Source organism: Myotis lucifugus, unplaced genomic scaffold, assembly GCF_000147115.1.
Source record: "Myotis lucifugus unplaced genomic scaffold, Myoluc2.0 scaffold_5, whole genome shotgun sequence".
Taxonomy (NCBI): Eukaryota; Metazoa; Chordata; class Mammalia; order Chiroptera; family Vespertilionidae; genus Myotis; species Myotis lucifugus.
This window is the reverse complement of record NW_005871053.1, coordinates 15,326,665-15,341,646: the sequence shown is the minus strand read 5'-3', so window position 1 is coordinate 15,341,646 and position 14,982 is coordinate 15,326,665. Positions and strand designations below refer to the sequence as shown.

Genomic DNA, 14,982 nt, shown 5'->3' with positions numbered 1-14,982 from the left:
GAGAGAGAATCATTGATTGGCTGCCTCCTGCATGCCCCCTACTGGGGACCGAGCCCGCAACCCAGGCATGTACCCTTGACTAGAATCGAACCCAGGACCCTTCAGTTTGCAGGCTGACACTCCATCCACTGAGCCAAACCGGTGAGGGCCGGGTTTTGTTTTGTATGTCTTTTAGAATGAGTGTCTCAAGTACTAAGAGGACAGGCATTATGGTATAAATCTCAACTACAATAACAACTATAGAGTTAGGTCACAATAAAATGGGGAGCATGTGGCTTGGATGAGAAGCTCTTCAAAGCACAAAGACTCTGAATTATGCAAATAGCCATAATAGAATGAAAGGTTGAACGGGGAGGGGGCTGTGTGACATGGCAAAAAGGTCCGTTTGAGAATATTCATAGCTGCTTTTTCATAATCACCCCAAATTGGAAACAACCCAAATGTCCCTCAATTATGTGACAGACAAACTGTTATTCATTCATACAATGGGATACTCCCCAGCATTTTTTTAAAGAGCAAACTACTATATACCAAAAGTCATGGCTGACATTCAAATGCACTATGCTAAGTGAAAGAAGCTAGTCTCAAAAGGCTACATACTATATGATGCTTTTGGTTTGGCCTTCTGGGAAAACAAAACTAGACAGAGAAATCAGATTTCGGTGGTTGCCAGGGGCTGGAGATGAGGGAGGGTTTGACTAAGCAGAGAAATAAAGAAAATTTGGATATTATGGAATTGTTCTGTATTTACATTGTGGCTATTGCTCTATGACTACATGCATTTGTCAAAACTAACAAGACTATCCAATAAAAAGGGTTAATTTTACTATATTAAGTTACATATTAATAGAAGTCATGGGGGGAAAGATCGCTTGTTTATCTAAGAAATGATGTAGTAAAAATAGTACATGAGAAAATATTACTACCAGATGGTGATTTGTAGCATAAGATATATCAAATATACAGTATTCTAAATATAGTAATAATATTTATTATCATAATATTTACTATTAATTATAATACATATTACTGTTAATTCTTACTATTATGCTAGGTATAGCTTAATAGTGATAATATTTCTGAGTACAGCAATAATAGTAATAACATTTTTAAATAGCTAAATAAGAATTACACTGTATGTAAAGGTAGATTAATACTTTAGAAACAGAATGGATCATAAATATTGCCAGATATTTGAGGTCATCCAGCTCTTGAACTTGCAGATATTTTACTTATAAGCTATTATGAACCACATTAACTATATGTAATAAATATATTACTTACCTCCTGGGATTCTTTGGAAAACTTTGCTCAAAGTGTCTCCAGTTATTATGTTGTAACTTATCATGGCTAAATACATAATTAAAATAATACAGTTACCAACAATTTTCATATTGAATATTTTGAAAATAATCAGTTACTACTTCACAAGTATTGGTATAATCCTACTACTTTCAAATATCAATTTTGATCACCAACATGTACAACTTAAAAATAACTAGACAATAGATTTTTGGGAGATTATCAATTTGTATTAAAAATATTTTCACTTAAGCATTTTTAAATAATGGTGAGTCATTTAAAATGTGACTTACTTGTCATTAAAATTCAGTTTCCAAATCATTTTTCAGGAACACATGTATTGTTCAAAGTGAGTATTAATAACAGAAAATTGTAAAGGCTCCAAAATATCTCCTCATTTAAAAAGTAAGATTTTTGAGAAATATGTTCTTAGTCTTTGGGGGAGACTTAAGAAACTAATGGTTTAAATAATAGCTTCTGTATTACTATTACAATTTGGCCATTGTTGAATGTTAACATTTTACTTAAGACCAAGGTACGTGCCCTTGACCGGAATCGAACCTGGGACCCTTGAGTCCGCAGGCCGACGCTCTATCCACTGAGCCAAACCGGCTAGGGCTAAAAAGTAAGATTTTTGAGAAATATGTTCTTAGTCTTTGGGGGAGACTTAAGAAACTAATGGTTTAAATAATAGCTTCTGTATTACTATTACAATTTGGCCATTGTTGAATGTTAACATTTTACTTAAGAATTGCTAGGTGATATTTTCACCATTATGGTACATGGCTTCCATAAATCCTTAGGTTTTCAAATTGTATTTCAGCCTTAAAAGAAATCTATTGTTCCTCTCACTTACTTTTAATCACAGATCATTCTATTTTTCACCAAACTAGGGAAGCACAAGCACTAACCTAATGAAAATTACTCTCATTTTTTGTCAATGAAATACGTACTCAGAAAACCAACCAAAAGGACCAGGAAATAAGTAGAAATGGCTAAAGAAGTAAATGCTTAATTTGGAATATATTTCAATGACTGGTACTCTTTAATGACTAAGCAATGACTATTAAAACTATTTTACTCAGAAATAGAAGTATGTTTATGCAAATAAGTAGAATATGTATCTTCACATTCATCTTACCTATAAAAGGATACAAAAACTGCAGAACAGAGAGGAGGAGATACCCTGGAAAGCCAAAGGTTTTATTGACCAAAGACTGATAAGTGTCTGTTCCAGAGAGAGTCCCTCCTTTTATCAACAAAACAAGGGAAAAGTCTGTGGCAAAAATAACAAACAAATGTCAGATTATCTTTAATACAAAGGTTTTTCATGTTTTTGACTTAAATAAAAAAGAAATTTTTTAAAAAGTTTAATTTCATGCTACAGTAAATTAGCATAGCAATCCTTACTTTCTTTTCATTATATATTACTTTTCATGAAATGGTACTGTTTCCAGTTATGTATTTTTCAATCAAGATACCAGTATACTTAAGACATCTATGCAATGAACTGGACAGAAGAAGGTGCAGAGACTAGAGTCAAGCATTAGTTTTTCATTTTACTTCCTAATTAACCAATGCAAAGACTATTACGATGTGGCTCAATCATCTATGCAATGGAATGTAGGTAATCAAATATTTCATAGGCATTCAACATCTGAAGACTGAGAATGAAAAATGCTGTGAGCATACATAAAAAATAGATTATGAGACTCAGATCATTTGTTTTATAATAAAGTACAACTAGTAACTCTATTTTATAGTTATTATGGTTGAGAGCACTCTAAGAATTTTTGAAATTTATAATTTAAAGATTTAAGTTTCAATTTTAGAGTTGAATATTATATAATTAAAAGTTAATTTTTTCCTCATTTTACTCAATGAACCTAGTGAATGGCATTTAACCTAGTGAACAACAATTCAATATATTGGGTACATAGCTATGCACAGGGTGTGATTATTGCTCTTTTCTCTTACTCATGTTTCCACTCACAGGCGATTTTTTTTTTTTTGTCCTTTAAGTAACTTGAAAATGCATTAAAAGACAAAGATGAAAATGCCAATAATTGTAGTATGATTTCCACCCTGAGTCTCTCCCACATCATTGAAACTTCTTTCAAGTTCTTCAATAACTCCAAATTGATAAATCCAATTGTCACACCCTAAATCTTAATCTCATTTGTTCTTTCAGTAACATTTTTTTCCTGTTTACCATTTCCCCCTTTTTTGATCATCCTCCTTTGGCCTTTGTGACTTCACTTTCTCTTGAGTTTCCTACCTTTTTGGCCATTTATACTCAGTTTTTCACCAGTTTTCTTTTATCCAGAATTCTTAGACTTTTTTCTCACTCTTCAAGATGTCCTACTGTGATTATATTCATGTCCATGGTTTCAATTTCCCATAGATATTAGTAACCCCCAAATTTGTATCTCTAGCCCAGAATCCAAAACTCCAGATTTCTACATCTAGCTGCCTAATAAACACTTTACATTGAAGATCTCATAGACATCTCAGTTTTAAAATATCCAAATTCTAATTTATATATTTGTTTTCGAACCTGCTTCTTCATCCATATTTCTCCAATCCCTGAATAGTATCAACAGAAATTTGAGAATCACCTAGATTTCTCACTATCCATCATCTTTTGTATTCCTTTGGTCAACAAGTTTATTACTGCATCATAAATTATTCAACTGTATATCCTCATTTCTAATACTTAACCTGCTTTATTTTAGCCTGGTATATGATAAAGGCTTAGGATTACTGCAATAACCTTCAAATAGTTTTCTCATCCACCAATCTTTCCCCCTACCAAAACATTTTTTAGATCTGCTAAGACGTTCTTAATATTCCCCCTCAAATGGGTCTTAACCAAATCATAAATCTGATCATGTCTTTTGCTGAAAATACTCCAGGAGATCCTTTAAAGACTTTGAATAAAAATCAACTTCTTTTTATGAGGCAGAAAAAATTTATGTATTAACTATGTGACCTTGGGTGAAGGACTTGATTTTTCTGAATTATTACTATACTAGAGGCCCGGTGCATGAAATTTGTGCACTCAAGACAATAATCATCAGATCCTCATCAGTTCCTAATCAGAACTCTGACCTGAACTTTGGCTGGAGATCCTGGCTAGAGGTCCTGACTAGGCTGCTGATCAACTGAAGGCTGTCTTCGTGTCATTCCTTCTTCGCCGACTCCGTCCACACCTTTGGGGACCCCTGGACCCGCTGGGATTGGACCCCAGCACCTAACCACTATGCCTGCCTGCCTGATCACCCTTAACTGCCTCTGCCTCGGCCCCGCCACCATGGCTTTGTCCGGAAGGATGTCCAGAAGACATCCAGTCTATCCAATCTAATTAGGATATTACCCTTTTATTAATATAGATTACAACCACAAAAATGCTAGCAAATACTTACACAATATTTCCACAGGCCTTTTTCTAAATGCTTTACATGTATTAACTTATTTAATATTTACAACAATCCTAGGTAGTTGCCATTATTAGCCCCATTTAATAAGTGAGACAAGTGAGGCACAGAAGGTTAAGTAAATTGCCAAACTCCACAGAGTTAGCAATGGAGCAGTCAGGCTTCAGGTCCTGGTAGTTTGGCCCGAGCACCCATGTGCATAATCAAAACCTCAGCTCTGTTGCATGTAACTGTAGACCTTGAGCAAGTTATTTTAATCCATTAAAGTTTCAATTTCCTCCTCCATAAAAGCAGAACATGAATACCTACTTCTTGGAGTCAGAAGGATTAAGTATAATGGTGGCTTCGTGCTCAGCATCTGGCCAGTCCTCAGGAAATGGTAATGAGAGCGACTCATGAGAACCTTCATAAACAGCTCTGCAAACTCTCTACCAGCATCTTTCTCTACTTACAAACATCAGCCCTAAACTTCAACTGGACTGAATATTTACACAGTCCCTTTTGTATTTCCACATTTCCATCTGCATAGAGTAACCTTCCATTTTCTTTGCTCACTCATACATTTTCATAAACATTAGTGGAGATATCTCCTACTCCCCAAAATATACCTGTTTCTTTGAGGCTGTGTTGAATGCCAATGTCCCTATCATCATGCACATATTTTTATTATGGTATTTTTAATGAAGTGTTGTAACTATGTATTTTTGTCTGCCTGAGACACTACATAGTGAGCTTCATACAGGCAGGGATAATGCTTTTCATTGCTAAATGGCAGCAGTGTCAGTAAATATTGAAATCAATCAATGATCAATATATAGCAGGGTTCAAATTTAATTTGATAATGACCTAATAAATTATATTTTAAAATATTCTGCAAGCACAAAGGTCATAGCAACTAATTCTAATTCCTTTGTTTAAAACTAGGAAAAGCTTCACAGAAGAGTTGAGTAGTGCCTTAAAATTTGAATAGGATTTTACCAGGTAGAGAAAAAAAAAAGAATGTCAAGCAGGGGACTATTCACAGGAAGGCAGCGTGAAACCATATTCTCTATGTGAGGAATGATATATCCAGAATAGCTAAAACATAAGGTCCACACATGACAATGTAAAAGAGAGGTTAGAGTAGTTGGAGATGAGACTAAAAATTCATACTGTGACTACACTATGAAGGAATTTGAATGCAATACTTCTTTGTTCCTGTTGTCATTGTGGAATCTTGGAATGCTTTGATTGGGAGAGTAACAGGTATCAGGTCAAGGTTTTATAAAGTTAACTTGAAGCAACATGGAGGACTGATCAGAAAGTGGACAGATGCTAAAGGCAGTAAAATAGCAACTTATTGGCCAAAGAAGATAACCAATGAAAACCTGAGTATCAGAGAGGAAGTAACCAATTTCACAGGTGGTGTAAATTTTGGTGAAGAACTGTATGCTTGGAATGAGAATGTTGAGTTTCATAAAAGTTTAAGAGGTATTGCTTAAAGTTAACAATTTGGTAAGAATTTAGTCAATAATAAATATAAATGATTTCATCTGCTTGTAAAATACAAGCTATAAATATATTATCTTAAACCTTTTAGGAATCTCAACTATCAATCACTATAACATTTTGATCTCAATTTAAATACATTATATGCAAATTTTAGTTAATCCATGAATGAGTCTATGTTATTCAACATGAAAATTTTCTTTTAAATAATTCTGTATGTTTGGACAATAAAAATTATTTTACTCTAATCAACAAATAAAATCTTAGGGCAATTAAAAATAAAACTGTTGTAAATAGTTATAATTCTTTTTTTGTTTCTCAACATTTCACAAACATGCAAACAGAACTTTGAAAAACTACCTGTTGAATTGGCCATATTTCATTAAAGGCCTTAAAAAGACAAAAAGATAATACTAGAGACAAATTATTGTGTAATTACAGTGTCAATTTAAAGAAAAGTGTAATATTATACCTTACTTATAAATTTTGCTTTTAAAAGTCTAATTAAAAACAAAATTAATCATAATCTCTAAAAAATTTTGCTTTTGTGTGGGTATCCTTTATCAAAATAATATAAGGATTTTTATCACATAGCTAAATTAATGAGTCAACTAATATATGACTTTGCAAAGGACTGCTCACAATAACTGCTGTAGGTTTATATATAGCATCAGTGGAGAAAGTTATTCACAGCATGATTTATTTGTATATAATACTAGAGGCCCGGTGCACAAAATTCGTGGAGGGGGGGTGTCCCTCAGCCTAGCCTGCACCCTCTCCAATCTGGGACCCCTTGAGGGATGTCCGACTGCTTGTTTAGGCCCGATCCCTCTGGGACAGTCAGACATCCCTCTCACAATCCAGGACTGCTGGCTCCCAACTGCTCGCCTGCCTGCCAGCCTGATCATCCCCTAACCACTCCCCTGCCAGCCTGATCGATGACTAACTGCTCCCCTGCCAGCCCAATTGCCCCTAACTGCCTTCCCCTGCAGGCCTGGTTCCCCCCAACTGCCCTCCCCTGCAGGGCTGGTTCCCCCCAACTGTCCTCCCCTGCAGGCCTGATTTCCTCCAACTGCCCTCCTTTTCAGGCCTGGTCCTTTCCAACTGCCCTCCCCTGCAGGCCATCTTATGTCCACATGGGAATGACCATCTTTGACCACATGAGGGTGGCCATCTTGTGTGTTGGAGTGATGGTCAATTTGCATATTACTCTTTTATTAGATAGGATGATTTAGTGTTAGTAAACTGTTCATTCTCCTTAAGTATTGAGTTCTTAGGTGATCTGTATATTTTAATTTATTTAATGTGTGTAAATATTTACAGTGCACTTAAATAGACCATGGTTATTATGCCTGGGTGAAAATTAATTATTTGTCAGTGCTGATTGACTGGGAAGCAGGAAATTAGAAATGATAAGGGTAAATCCTTAAGTGAGGTATTTTTTTTATTGTATGATAAATGCTTGTATGAATAGGATGCAATTTTTAAACACCAGCAACTCTGAATGTTATGGAGCCCATTACTAAGTTACAAATTAAGCTACAAATTAAGAACTATCAAATCTAAAAGCAGCTCAGGTTTTGGGTGGTGAGGAGAAGGCAGGAGGAAGGAGGCCAGTGTCTTTGCAGCCCTGACCGTGGTGTCTACTTCATGCTTTACTCTCTCTTTCTCAGCCTGAGAAAATGAGCAGTTACAGGCTGGGCTTGGAAGCCTGAGAGTTTATGGGAGATAACATCTTGGTAGGGTCTCTGGAGCAGAGCTGAGATTCTTGGGCAATTGAGGGAGTGCTCCCAGAAGAAGGTGAGTGAGAGGACAGGGCAGGGGAAAGGGCTAAGCAAGGATGAGGTCCCAGGTGGAGACTAGCTATGCTCTGGAGCTCCAAGTGCACCACACATCAGTTCTTTCCTGGAGGCAAGTTCCTATATCATCAGTCAGTCATTGGCTGGAGGCTGTGGGGACATGGCAGCTGGGGGTCATAACCTCATCAAGGAAGGCAGTGCCACTGAGGCTCAGACCACCACTCTGGAGAAGGGGACACTGAGGTGTTTTGCATTATCTGGTAAAAAGGCATCAGGGTGGCTACACATAGCGGCCACCATAGCAGCAACCACAGCAGATGGTTTCTGTGATTGCTGCCTCTTTCACAGTGATCCTAAGGAAGGGGAAAGACCCTGTATTTGTCTTGACGTGAGCTGATGGTATGACAAGGCAGAGAGGAGGACAACAGGAAGAGGAGCTGAGTGTATAGTCTGCACTTAGAGGGGGGAGAGGCAAAACGTGGGTGTGAATGAAAATGGTACGTGAAAAGGGGGAAGCAGAAGAGAAGTAGTGAAAAGCACCCAGTTGCTGCACTTAAAGACGGGCTGGTGGGGAGCCTGAGCAGGCGTGGGGAAGGTGGGAATACCAGGGCTTTCAGTTCCACCTGCACAGACGTAGCTGGAAAAGGCCACTCATTCTTGTGCACCTGCCCATGGTCACTGTGGGAAAGGAGGTCCTGATGAGGACACTTTCAGCGCGTGGCTGACTTGGCTTTCATCAGCCTTTAAAATGACTTTCCCACCTACCACTTTCTGCATAAAGTGAAAGGCACATGAAAAGGATTTAGGCTTGGGAATATATAATGCTTTTCTAATCTGTTCAGAGGATTAGCAAGAAAAGTAAATCTCCTCAGACATAATGTTTAAATTCTTTAGGATTCTTTGATCCAGTAAAATCAATTACTGTACTGTGTGTGTGTGTGTGTGTGTGTGTAAAATAGTCCTTGTGCCATTTAAGTTGCAGGAACTAGCAATTATACAGTATTTACCTGTAATATATGAAACCCAGAATAAAAGCAATATTCCCAGAGGAAAGCCAGCTTGCTTCATTGAATATGGCAATCCTGAAAAAACACACAAAATGCCCCACCCATCATATTAGTAAAACATATAGAAATACAGAATTTCTCCCCAATTCTGTATATAATAGACATAGTTATAGGACATAATTATAAACAATGCATATGACTACTAAATTTAAACATTAATATATTAATACTTATTTCAGAATAAAATGTTTTAAATTAAGGACATGTCACGAGAGCAAGTTTATAAGGTGATGGCATAAGAATAAGAAAGAAGCAAATGAAAATTAGATGTCAGTTCACACAAATAATGTTCACCTCAGAGTGAAGGAATCATATGATCTAGAATATGGAGAGTAAAGACCCAAAGCTTTCTTACCTGGGCAAACAGAGAGGATAAAAAGAGCACAGAAGGGTGATGGGATTTAAGGAGTCAAAATGGGCAACCATGTAAGAAAAGGAGAGAAAAATGAGAAGGCCAAAATATTTTAATAAAGCTGAAGGGGGCAATATGAAATATTTTCTTACGAATTGTTTGGAAAACGAACAATAAAGTATTTAAAGTAAAATATATTCAAAATATGTCCACCCAGAAATTTTACTTTCTGAAATATTTTTCTTTTAAAAAGTCTGCTGAACAGATTAAGAAGCATTTTAAATGTTGCTGACATGGATAAGCATAAAATGTTCACATCAGGAATTAAGTCTGGAATTCTGCCAAGTAGAGCTGCCCACTCATCTGTGGTACATGGAGGCAACATTTCAAATAAGTCTTTAACTCTGTGTCACTACTCTGCTTCAGCTTTCTCCACTTGATGTACCATTTGAAAAGGAAATTATCTATATATTGGGACAATATAGATAAAATTAAAACATTAAATTATGAAGGGTAACTATTCAATGATGACTGTGATTAAAATGTCAAAACTTTACAGGAAAAAAGAATATTCTCAATGAGTAGTGCAGGGTTTAATTTTGTCCCCACTTTTTCTTAAATTGGATATCTTCAAATAGCAAAAAGAATAGCAAGTATGAAAAAAATAACTACCTTTATTAATATAATGCCATGAACTTAATTTTGTCAAAACTTTCCCCTTGCTTCAAATTGAGAAAATATGAGCTGATCATTTCTTTCCATTATGATTTGGCTCCTTTGTTTAAAAAATCATATGCACTTCTATTTAACCAATTTCTATTTATTTAGTAAATGATATTTAACATTGATATAAATTCATAAGCTTGTGCTTTAAATTTAACATTATATAGATGGGTAAGGAAATATTGTCTGGATTTAATTTTTCACAAGATTGTTATGTTTTCACATTAAATTTTTGTACCTCCAATATTTCCAAATATTGAGGTCTTACACCTCAAGAAGGTCATAGAAAGGTGATTCAAGTAATGATGGACACTTCAGGAAGAGGGAAAAAGTAAATTAGATCACATTATCAATAACCAGGATGCTATGAAAAATTTTCAGCATCTCTCATATGATGCTCCCCCTAACCTAACCTGTGTGGAGGATGTTCTCAAACTTAGAAAGAGTGTGGATCATCATCCAACCTTCAGGGAAAAGGGAACTTATGTAACGCCCACTGTTACACTGGGGAAAAAATGGAAGACTTTTATGAAAGAAAATTACCAACTTATCATTTAAGATCTTTGCTTTAAAAATTCAATAAACACCAGCAACATAATAAGAGTCTTAAATTTGGCCTTTTCACTTAAAATTAAAAAGACAACAAAGCAACACTTACCTATTATACCAGATCCTATAATAGAGTTGACAACATTAAAAACAGCAGCAGACTGACGGCAAGTTTTCCCTTTGTGCTTATGTTCAGAAACGAGGGTTTCTTTGTCAGCTAGATCTCTCTATTTAAACATACAAAATGGCCAATAATTATAAAATTAAACAAATATTTACTAGTTGAAAAGACAGAAACGTGTCAGACAAATATGCAATGTAGGAGACTAACGATATCAGTAATGATGATAACATCAATCATGATGAGAAAATAATGAAGATAATTATAAATAGTAATAATAATGGCTAGTAGCTCAACAGAGCTTTGTAAATAAACTCCATCCTAAAATGTCCTGATTACAGCTTCACCAGGTTCAAGGGCTGCTACATGGGACCCCATAAAGGATCTGTTAGGGAGCCAATGATGTGATTTTATGAAACTAAAGGGGTTACATTAAAAGTGCCTGCGAAGAAAAAAAGAAAAGAAAAAGAAAACAAACAAGTCAAATCAAGGCAAAACTTTTTCTCCTGGAGAACTCCCCGTGGTGCTAACGCTGGACCCAATGCAGGTGAGCTGACCTCCGTTGCAGGTGAATGAATCTTGCGGGGACTTGGCTTCAGAACCTGCCCCAGCCTCCAGCGTTACCTGTGGCGGGATGATGGGCTGCTGGCCCTGGTAGCCCATGGCAGCAGCGGGTCCTTAGCAGGTGGAAGGTGAGTGGTCCTGGGCGCCCCACTCTAGCCGCACCTGCCTCCTCGGAGACCTCTCGCATCCGGGGTCCGCGGCGGGGAACCTCCGCCAGGCCCGCGGTTCCTCGGTCCGCTGGCCCCACCCCTGCCCCTCCCGCCGCTGGCTGCAGCCCGCAGCTCACTCGGCTGGCTCAGCCCCGGGTGATTTCCCTGAGGGTCTTGTGCGGTTAAATGCACCTTCCTCCTCCTGCAGAGAAGCCACCAGATGTTTCTGATCTGGGCAGCCCTCTTTCCTCCCTCTCCCACCCCAGCTCCAGCTGCAAAGTATAGTTTGTTGGGCCCCCGGTGCCTGTCCAGAGTGTACAGTTACGATGGCCTCGTTTTAGTCCACCCCTAAGTTAGCTGCTCCTTGGCTGGACTGATGCCCAGGTAAGCACGCAGTAGCACCCTCACCCTCAGTATCTTTTCCATTACCTCCTCCTCCCCATACCACTTCTATGGCAAATGTGACGGATGAAAACGCAGGCTTTTTCATTTAAGTGGAAAACAAACAACTTTCCTAGAGTTTTAGCGAACCCGATTACTGCCCATGCTTTGGTTAAATATCTCCTGTGGCTTTTCAGGAAAGGAGACTTGAAGAGGGGAAAGGAAGATGGATTGATAACATTCAAGGAGTGAACTTTAAAGGGGGTGGTTTGTAAGGTGATGGGAAAAGGAAGACACCCGAGCTAGAAAAAAATCTTAAATGTCCATTTATTCACACTTTTATGTTACAGATGAGGAAAAGGCCCAGCAAATATTCAGTCACACAGAGGATACATAGAGAGCAGTTTCAGGGACAGTAAGAGTGGTAATGTAATATGAGTACTTATCAAAGAATTAAGGAGGTTCTTGTTCCTAGACATTTATTTACAATTATGAAGCATTTTAAAAACATGGAAAATCTAAGAGAATTCTAAAGCATCCTATACTCTCCACCATCAAATTAACAATCATTAACATCTCATCATATTTTTTTCAAATTGCAAAAATAAACATTTAATGTCACAATAGAAACCCCACTTATTCTGCTTCACTCCTAGAGTCATCCAATTCAGGAAATTGGTGTGTATCTTTTCTATCCATGCTTTATATTTTAATTCATTCATTTGTAGCCATAAGTGATACATAACATTGAGTTTGTTCAGCTTTTTACTTGTTTTGGTTGGAGTGGAGCATTCCAGCTTCTGGTCTCAGCTTTTTGTATACTGGACCAGAAATTGGAAGTTCATTACACATATTTCAACAATTTATCTTAAAGTTTTTTTTATAATTTCAAAAGAAGTATTTGTTTAATATAATTTCAAAAGTACTATAGTGTTAATGAAAAAACATGAAGAAGAAAGAATTGGATACATAGAATCACTGGCAATTCACCCATGCAGAGGTAAACATAGTTAATGTTTTAGAACCCTATAGTTCACTCAGATATTACAGTGTTTGACGTAGAGGATAAATGTAAATACTTGCACATAAAGCAGTTTTATTAAATCTGTCTTTGCCCCAGGTAAAGGCCATGGGAGCCAGACTTTCAGGAATGTAGAAAGCCTTAATCTGAACTTTTTATCAGATGGTATAATTATGTAGGTAGCATATTATGCTCACGTAGGATTATCACTTTTCTTCATTATTTGGTTACAGTGAAGGCTATGTGACTTCTAAGGGCATCTAGCTCTCTTAGCAGTAACCAGAGAAAGATCTCTCTTGGCGGAAGTCTGAATTTATAAAGCTCTTCCTGATGGCTAACCTGACTCCTTTCTGACATTGTTAAGAATCAAATTTGCATAAGAATAGAGATAAAAACTTTCAACCCACATCCTTAGGGAAGTTACATTTTCCTCAGCCTTGGAAAGGAGTCTAAAGAGCTGTATAATTTTGTCCTTTTGTAAAAATGGCTGCTTGATATTTTCTATAATATTAGGTCATTGGCTTAGCTGCTGGAACAAGTAGAGCCTTAGTATTATTAGTATGTAGTGTCTCAAATAAGATCTCTCTCTCTCTCTCTCTCCCCCCCCCCCCCATCCCTTTCCAGAGGTAGGGCCCCGAATCTGCCAAGGGCCATTTGGATATGTACAACATCGTTCACGGGCTATACAAAATTATCAGCTTAAAAATTAGCCTGCTATATTTGGTCAAATATTTAATTGACTCACCCCTAATGCCTTGGCCGGGCCAGACATTCTCCACACCCTGGACTAAATAATCAAAATATACTCTTTTGGGGGAGGGGGGCGTTGATCATCTTACAAAATCATTCTTGTAACTATTTTCTATGATCTATATGTTACTCATTATCAAGGGATGTCTTATTCTTGTGGTACCATGTTATTATTATTTTATAGTTTAGGTATTTTTATTGTTTTCTAAATGTAATTATTAGAATTGTGTAAAGCCATTATCATGCCATTTTTGGTTAGAAGTCAGGGGGAGTAGGGCCCTGAGGAATGAGTTTAAATTAGTGTGACTGTAAGCATTGATTTGTCCAAGACAGTCCTGGTTTAGGCTTCTTGTCCCAGTGTAATTATGAATAGCATCTTTTTTATTCTCAAAAGTGTCCCGGTTTGAATGACAGGTTACAATATTATGCGAGAAAGGCACATTGGGGATAATAGTATAATGTAGAGGGAGTTTTGGGAACTGTCTGCTATTGGCTCTAACTCTTCTCCTTTCCTCTAGCATTATAGAGCCTCTCATTTTTGTCTAAACCACAGCTACCTGAAAGGAGGAATAAAATTCACATCTTCACTTGCTGCTGGTTGTGGTTAAGTTCTGAACAAGAGGATGTGGGGAGAATGTATATCATTAAGGAGAAGGTTAATACCTTTACCTCCTTTTTGCTCCTTCCTACTCGCTGGAATGCAGAGACATGAAGGCTGAAGCTGGAGCTTTATCCTGGACCAATCACCTGTTGGGAACTTCAGTTTGAAGATGATGGAGTAACAAGATAGAAAGTGCCTGCGTCCTGGTGGATATGCTAGATCTGGATTGCTCAGGTAATATGAGAAGGAAATAATCTTTCATCTAGTTTAAACTACGCTGTTTGGGGGTTTCTGTCATTTACAGACAAAATAACCCTTAGTAACACCTCCTATGGGTACCAAGACTGTGATTCTAATAGTCAAAAGGATTCATGCAATCCAGATATTTTTAAATAACAACACCTAAAGTTCTTTAACTGAGCTCCTTGTGGGAACAATAAAAATGTTCATTGTACTTAATTAAACTCTGTATTAAAAACATACATCGTTTACTATTAAATGCATATATAATCAACTATAAGTCAATTGATTTTGATATTCTTAGTTTTTCCTCATTAATGAACTGGTAAAAACCTTGGCTCATATGGCCAGGGGGATGTTCTCTCTGTTGATATGGTGTGAGTTCCCTTCTGTGTGTTCCATGTTGGTCATATTCTTAGATCGTTTGGTCAGCACTGG

General features: G+C 37.0%; 1 protein-coding gene across 3 annotated transcripts in view; it reads right to left on the bottom strand.

Moving 5' to 3' along the window:
* Nucleotides 1–11,501, bottom strand: part of SLC38A11 (solute carrier family 38 member 11) — a 46,238-nt gene extending 34,737 nt beyond the window's left edge. Inside the window, exons 1-5 of one of the 3 annotated variants that reach the window (XM_023743766.1) lie at nt 11,463–11,501; nt 10,827–10,944; nt 9,034–9,108; nt 2,444–2,578; nt 1,285–1,350 (exon numbers count right to left, since the gene is read on the bottom strand). In XM_023743766.1, the coding sequence (XP_023599534.1) occupies nt 1,285–1,350; nt 2,444–2,578; nt 9,034–9,108; nt 10,827–10,944; nt 11,463–11,501 (433 nt within the window). Of the gene's footprint in view, nt 1–1,284; nt 1,351–2,443; nt 2,579–9,033; nt 9,109–10,826; nt 10,945–11,462 lie in introns of those variants that run through there. The other 2 variants (XM_014446638.2, XM_023743772.1) reach the window with 2 other exon arrangements.
* Between the last annotated feature and the right edge of the window lie 3,481 nt (nt 11,502–14,982).